The following is a 7,841-nucleotide window of genomic DNA, read 5'->3' as shown; positions in this document are numbered from 1 at the left end:
TGCAACCTCTTGCTCCACCCACGCAGCTTTCTGCGTGCAGAGAGATGTTAATCCATTTTATCTTTTAATGTTGGCATTATCTCTTGACTCACCCCGTCTCTTCCCCTTGTGATTCTGCAATCCAGGTCCCTTTTAGGCAGCAGATAATGCACCTTATTTCCCTGCATTGCCCAAGAAAAGAAACTGTAAATCCAGAGTAATCTCCCCAAGCAGTGGGGTCGTGCAGCCCCAGAGAGAGACTTTGAGAACATGGTTTCTCTCAGTCAGAAGCCAAGGCACGAGGCTGCAAAGTCACCTGTAAGGGACAGAGACAGGGAAAGGGTGTGATTAACAGCACAATGACACCCCTCTGTCCTGTAGTTTCTATCATACTGAGTTCAGTGTCTGGTTCTTCAGGCTCTTGTGCACCCTGTAACTCCAGCTGCTCAGTCTGTCAGTGTCTGCACCCGGCCTTGTGTCTGCCTCCTGCCTGCCAGGCCAGCAGCACTAGCTTCACCCCTTGTAGGTGTGCACCTCCCAGCGCTCTGGGACATGATTCCAGGGCTAGTTTTTCCCCTCCTGAAGTCCCAATTCTGATGTGTCATTGGCAAGAAAATTACCACCTGGCCTTACCAAGGAGAGGGCTGACAGTGAAAGGGGGTACTTTTGTGTTTCTTACCTTCTTCCTTAGCTTTCATAAATAAGGCAGTTTAAATCAAAAACTCTTGTGAAAAGAGGTACATTAGGACAACATAGGACCTTACCAATAACCCAGATAATACACATTACATTGAGAAATCATACACTAGGCTAGATTTAGCTGCCAGGATTAGGATCTGGTTCCTAAAGTGTCTGTAATAATTTTACTTCCCAACGACTCCAAGCAAAATAAAATCAACTGTTGGCACCATGGTCATGTTAAAGCAGGAGCAGGTGCATCTGCACATAACTGAATGGCCTGTAGCTCTAGGGGTAAGCTAGGCTGCGTAAATGCTAACACAGTCCTGGATGCAGTTTTGTTCCTCATCTGTGCATGCTTTCACTGTACTTCATCCATTTATCTTCTCTCCTTCCAGGCTTCCGACCCCTACAGCTGCCAGCACACATCTCCAGAGCACAGGGTGATGGAAGTACCCACGCTCTGCTGAAGAAGCTGTCAGGCTCTCTGCATTTCCCAGGATCCAGAGACTAAGCTGCTTGCTGGACTCTCATCTTGCACCTTGGCCAGGCGAGGAGTGATGTGTGTGTCTGGGTGGTTGCAGATATGCAGTTGTACAACCCCTTCCATCAAATGTGGGGTGGGATGAAGCCCCAGTTTATGAAACTATCTCCCAATTACACTGATCTGCAGAAACACCAGCTCCTTTATCTGCACCTTGAGAGAACAGCTTCTGGGGAAGCAGAAAGCAGGCTGGATGTGTCTTCTCACCTGCAATGGCATCTCAGAAACTGTCACACCTGCCAGAGATGTGAAAGCAAAGGTGAAATTTTCAGTACAAAGTGGCACCAAGGGATAGTGATACTTGCAGCAACTTTCTTGCAAGTAGATTGGAAAGACGATGTGCTCAAGGGTGGTGTTTGTGTTAAAGCAGCTAAAGGATTTTGAGAGGAGAGATCCCAGGGCTTCTGTCACTGAGTTACGGTGTCACATGTTCCACTGTTGCTCGTGCCCAGAGCAGTCACAAGGACTTCACTCTTCCGCCATGAGCTCTTCTGTAATTTTCAGAAATTAAAAAATGCGAGGCCTGTGCTTCCCTGCACAGCAAGGTGAATTCTGAGATTTGGCCAGAAAACACAAAGGCCCCAAATTCTGGAAACACTCCTACCCCCGTGCTAGAGAAGCCCTTCAATGCTGCAATTGTTCCTTGCTGGGAGATCCATTTGGTCTCTGTCTCTTTCATCTCTGAGGAGCCTGAACAGAGGCAGGATTGAGTGCCTTATGTCTTGTGGGAACTGGCATGTCATACTGCTACCAGGCAGGCTCTTCCCCCCCCCCACACAACCATTTGTTTCTGCCTTCTTCAGGTCTGCTTTTTTTCTTGCTTGCCTTTTCTCCCTGTCAGTCTTTTTTGTTGGGTGATCTTCAGTCTCTCTTCCTTAAATAGGCTGTGTAATTGCATGCTATCTAAAACCCAGGAAGGACTCTTAATAAAAGATAGATATATATTAGCATAGCGTACCCTGGCACTCTGCCCAGATTCAAAATGATCTGTTCATACACTTTTAAACTGATGGTGTGGAACTGAGCATGGATCACATACATCAGGGAAATAAATGCTACCTATTTTTATTATTAAGATCTCTTATTGGTTATACTGGCAGTGGCCTTGTCCTTATGCAGTAAATGCAACCTTTATTAATGTTCATGTTCTCATTTGTACAGTGGCTGATCTGGAGGCAAGCAGAGCCATGAACGTATTGATGGCACCCTGATTATTCACTGTTCTTGTTCTGAGCCTGGATTACAACTGCTGCCTTTATTTTTCTCATGACTTATTAATTATTTGTATTAGCTGCGCTCAGATTGTTAATGGAGGACTTAATTTGTCGTGCTCATATTAAAGAACAGCCTGGCTTCTGGGGTGCACTAACGAACCAGAGACTTTCCCCAACAAGCTACTTTGCTACACAAACACAAAGCCCAAATTTCCGCAGCACCAAGGCGGCTGCTTTTGTCCGAGGGAAAACCAACTATTTATTTTAAACTTTCTCCATAATGCTGGTCCTGTCAGCTCCGGCCTAGGCACGCACAGAAGTTGCTCTGGGTCTGAACGCAGCAAGCACCCCGGTCCCCAGTACTACCCAAACTCACGACTGGAGCTCGGCTCCTCACCGCGGGAGGAGAAACGCCAACCGAGCTCCGGCAGCTCGGGCACAGCCCAGGCGGCGTTCGCCCGCTCGCTACCCGAGCCCTGAGGGCTGGCGTCGGCCGGGTGCTGACCAGGCCTGGGGGGGCTTCTCGCCCCCTCGACTACACCCCCCCACCCCCGGAGGCCCCCCCTCCCCTCGCCTCGCCCGGGCCGCCGCCGCTGCCTGCGGGGGCGCCCGCTCCCTCCGCCGCTCCCGGCCCGCGCCCCCCCGTGGCCCAGCCTCACAACGGCGGAGCGGAGCGGCCGGGAGAGGTTTGTCCTGCGGCGACTCCCGTCCCCCGGCGACGTCAGGCTCGGCCGGGGAGTACGCCTTAACGACCGCTGCGCAGCCGCCCTTGAATGGGGGGGAGGGGGAGCGGAGGGCGCGAACGCGCCGTCTGAATGGACAGCCGCGCCGTCCTTCATGCGCCAGAAGGCGGGGCGGCGAGGCGGCGGCAGCGGATGATTGGCCGGAGAGGCGGGCCGGGGGGCGGGGCGGCGGGAGGCCGCTCGGGTTGGTTGCGCCGGCCAGTGGCGGGTGCGAGGGAGTGAGGGGGGAGGGGTGGGGGGGGGTCCTGAGGCGCCGCTGTCACCGCCGCCTTCCCGCCCAGGCCCGCGCAGCCAGGCCAGCCCGGCCCAGCCCCGTCCGCCCGCGGCGCGGCAGGACCATGTCGGCCACGGACGAGCGGGCCAAGGAGATCCTCCGGGGCTTCAAGCTGTATCCTCCCGACGGGGGCCGTGAGGCGGGCGGGAGCCGGCCGGGAGGGATTGAGGCGGCGGGGGGGGTGGGGTGGGGTGGCGGTACGGGGATGGTCGCCCCCCTGTGGCGAGGGCGGGTGCAGGGCCCCCGGGGCGGGAAGGGGGTTGTCATGGAAACGCCTCCCCGGCTGTGCTGTTCCCAATGGCGTCCTCCCCCTCCGGTGGTGGTGGGGCGGGTGTCCCTCCCCCTGGAAGCGGCTGCACCCCCGCGGGGCTGGGACAGGTCCTGAGCCGGCTGGGGAGGGACGGGCGGAGGACGGGGAAGGACCCCCCCCGTAGCGCTGGGTGCCGCTGCGAGGAGCGGGGGGGTGGGGGTCCCCACCGGGGCGGCGGCGGCAGATGGCCAGAGCCCCCACCAGGCTGACGGCGGCCGCCGCCTCCCCGGAGCTGTCCGCCCGGCGGCTGCTGATGGGTGGCCGGAGAAGAGGGGCTGGGCTGGAAGGCGGGGGCACCGGAGCAGGGGGAGCCCCCCGCCTCGGCCAGCGAGGACAGCTTACAGAGGGCAGGTGAAGCAGCTCGGCACCCGGTGCCCTCGGTCCCAGGAGGATCTGATCCCTTCCCCTCCAGTCTGCACTTAGGCACCTCAGTTTGGAAAGGAAATACCTGGTCTTCAGGTCCAGAAGCAACTAAATATCTTGTTCCTTTTCATACCGTGAGGTACTGGCACACGTTGTGTTGGTCATACAGTGTCTTTTATGGCTAATGCAATTAGCATTCTAGGCGTTAATGCCTTTCTGTGCAGTTAATTTTAAAACTTTTCATGTTGTGGCTTTCAAAAAGCATTCTCATTTCCTATCTGTGTTTCTGAATATCAGTTTAACGCTGAGGACATGAAATAGATCTGAGCTCGGAAGCAAAGTGAGATCCTGCATGCACCCTTCCAACCCCGAATTTCAGTGGAGAAAGGCTGAACCTAAAGGCCCATTTGCAATCTAAGGGTGGGAAAAATATGTCACATGTAAAATAAAACTACTATAGTAGATTCTTCTAAGCTTGGAAGACAAATGCAAGCTTGCTAGTTTGACCTTTAGACAGCAGAAAATTGTTGTGCCTTGGTTGGTGTGGGGTTTTTTTTTTTTGGTTTTACAATGAAACAGAGAGAAGTGAACAGAATAACCTCTTCATCTAATACTATTATTTCTAAACAGGGGTTTTTGTCCAGTAAGATGCTCATGATCTCTATGCCAGCTGTAGCAGGATCTAATTTTCTAGGTTGGATTTAGACAGATAGCTGCTATCAAACTAGGCAGATGCTTTTCTTAACTTTTGAACCATTGTCCCCTCCCCCAGCTTTTAGTACTGCATCTGGTTCCTTTGCTTCTGCACTAGTGCTATTGACAGTTCTTTTTATTTATGAAGATGTAATATTTCAGCTGTCAAAACATGATTTAAGAACCTTTTGTGCCAGCAATTAGAAAAAGAATAAGCTTCTGACAAGACAAGTCTAAGCTGTTGGTAGAAGTGAGGAGTGCTTGGAAAGTTAAGCCTAGGGAATAAACTTTCAAGTGCTTTTTGCATGCATTTGTATATAGTCTTTCCTGGGTAGCAGAATTTACATGAAGGTCTTTGTCCAACTTTAGATGAAATAACCCATTTTATTGTCTGTTGGCTTAAGAAGAAAATGCTTTTTGCCCTTTAAGAGGAAGGATGTTAGACAAACCTAAGGTAAACTTCTATTATCTCAAGCATCCATAGCACAGGCAAGAAGCTCTAGTAGAAATACTCTGGAGTTCCAGGTTGAAGTACCTCAAGTTTAGTCTTCCTTTGCTTGTCCTTGCAAAACACCAATATAAACTTTACTTCTGACAGGACAGTTCTAGGCAAAAAACCATGACTGCTCTCCGAAAACATGCTAGAGTAGTTCAGTAGTTGCCATAGGGGCCAAGTAGTATAGAGTCTGAGAAACAGGAAGGTTTGGAGAAACATGTCACAATTGGAACTTTTAGCAAGTTAAAAATAGCTGAAAAACATCTACATATGCCTTTAGTAAACCAGAAGAGCAGCTGAACAGACATTCCTCATTTATGAGGGGAAGCCTTGAGACACTATGCCATCCACACAGGAAACGACTCATGCCCAGCTGTGACCATGCTCTCTGCAAGGCAGCCATCAGCTCAGACTTCTACTGTGTGTGTATTCTGGAAAGAATTACATTTTAAAGAGATTCTTTATCTCCCATCCACTCTACTGCTGTGTGTGCTAATTTAATTTACTTAATAGAAAGGAAGAGAGAAACATGTTCCAAAAAGCTGTTGAGTTAATAATTTGAGTACTTGAAAACTTTCTCCTCTCCTTCCAAGAGGGAGGGAGTTCAACTCCACCAACTTAAGCACACCCTGCAAGCTTGGCACTTCAAACTGAACTTGGTTTTAGCACAAGAAACTAGCACAGTATTACACCTAGGTTCTGTATGTATCAGATTCCTTGTGTGGCAAGATCAGCCAATAGGGCAGAAAGCATCATTGAGGAAGCAGACTTCCACAATACTTACTTAAACACAGGAACAGGCACTCTAGCTGGAAATCCAGTTCGCATTGGGTAATCACAGTTTCCTCAAACAAATTCTGTTTACTTGTGGTTCCCAAGAAGAGGTTAATTACAAGCTTTCCAACTCATTGGGACATGCTGCTGTGGGAATTAAATAATAGCCCAAATTCACCCTCTAACTTTAAAGCAGATATGCTTTCCTTCCTCTATGACACTAGTGCAGAAACATGTTGTGGCTAGTGTCCTGAAATTCAAGCCAGAAACATTTACTGCCTCTTCCCATAGATTTTGCTATTTTAAAATGACTAAAACCAAAGGAGAAATATTTGATGCTTGCAGGCAAATGAGGATTTTCATTATACTTTATGACACTTGCTGTAAGAATTTTTACAGCACCAGTTAAAAATTGAACACTGACAGTCCAGTAAATATGGTGCAGTGGAAGATTGAAAGCAGACAACAAAAACTTTTATAGCTTGTCACTTCTTCAGGGACAGTATTTGTTAACAGAGCTTGTAAGTACATTCATCAACTCCCTGTTTTGAAGGCACTCACCTGAACAGCAGTTGTTCACACTTAATATCTACAGGTAGTCTAGTACTATGAAAATACAGACTTGTCATTTGACTATAAGCAATATCAGTTCAGTTGTAACTGAAGATTCATTCCTCTGGAATATTAGCCAAGTCTTATTTCCACAAGTATTTATGCACAGCTGGTCCTATAATCTCAAATGCATGAAATTTGATTATGCCTTTTTTCTCCAGAAGATGGGACGGTTACTCTGTCAAGCTACAGACTAGCATTTTACTTGACCCTCACTTCCCCTTTCAATACATTCTTCAGGTTTCATTCTGTCATTTTATCTTTAGACTTAGTGTGAACTATTACATATATGCATTTAGCATCCTTTTTCAGAAAAGTAACACCGATAATGTATTTCCCCAACAGTCAAGACTCGGGGCAGGGGGGGTGTTGATGGCTTATCCCCACCAGCCCCCTTGATAATTTGTGGGTTGCCTGTTTATCTTTGTTCTGATATGGACTAGCACAAAATGTTTTTTTTGTGCACTATATTCACTAGAATAAGGACACTGTAGACAGTTACCCTATTTAATTTGGTGTGCCAGCATTTGGAAAGCATACATGCTTTGCTTTCTTATATAGCATCCATGCTGTAGATTAGAAATATCCAGTCATGGTTTGCAACAACAGATTCACATCCAGCTTTTGAGGCGCCACAGTTCAACTTCTTTATGCACTTCTTCCTGTAATGTTTCAGCCAGAACAGCAAGGAAGAGAAAACCCGAACAAATCAGTTGGGTCTCACAGCATAGTTAGGTGCCAAGTCTAACCTCTCAACATATGAGTAAGCACATCCATTTTCTATTTTAAGTCTTACAAGTCAAACAAGATATCACCTATTTTATTTGCTTCTGTACAGAGGAGTCATCGGATTTGGATCTCCATAGTGTTAGTTGCCCTATAGATATTTATCAGTTTAAGGTAAGCTTCTCCATGAACTTCCATTAAGGCTATGCAGTATAGCTTGCTGTACTTCTGAAGTCTCCTGAAACAAATTAATATGGTTAACATAAGCATGAAGAGGCAATATTAACTGTAGGTCAGAATAATTATGGAGTTATGAAACTAGTATTTGTGGTCAGTATAAACATATATCCGTAGCTCAGGCACTCCAACATTCACAAGTAAAACTTTATATGTCAAAGGCTGTCCTACTTTCTGGGATCCTCAAAGTTCCCTGTG

At 48.1% G+C, this 7,841-nt stretch overlaps 1 protein-coding gene across 1 annotated transcript in view; it reads left to right on the top strand.

Moving 5' to 3' along the window:
* Window positions 1-3,378: 3,378 nt before the first annotated feature.
* The window catches only part of PDE6D (phosphodiesterase 6D), a 39,568-nt gene continuing 35,105 nt past the window's right edge, over window positions 3,379-7,841 (top strand). The window contains exon 1 of the mRNA XM_049802885.1: window positions 3,379-3,546. Within this exon, the coding sequence (XP_049658842.1) occupies window positions 3,497-3,546 (50 nt within the window). The 5' untranslated portion in view covers window positions 3,379-3,496. The remainder of the gene's footprint in view (window positions 3,547-7,841) is intronic.

This window comes from Accipiter gentilis, chromosome 6 (assembly GCF_929443795.1).
Source record: "Accipiter gentilis chromosome 6, bAccGen1.1, whole genome shotgun sequence".
NCBI classification, from domain to species: domain Eukaryota; kingdom Metazoa; phylum Chordata; class Aves; order Accipitriformes; family Accipitridae; genus Astur; species Astur gentilis.
Note: the sequence above shows the minus strand (reverse complement) of the source record. Positions and strands in the feature narration are given on the sequence as shown.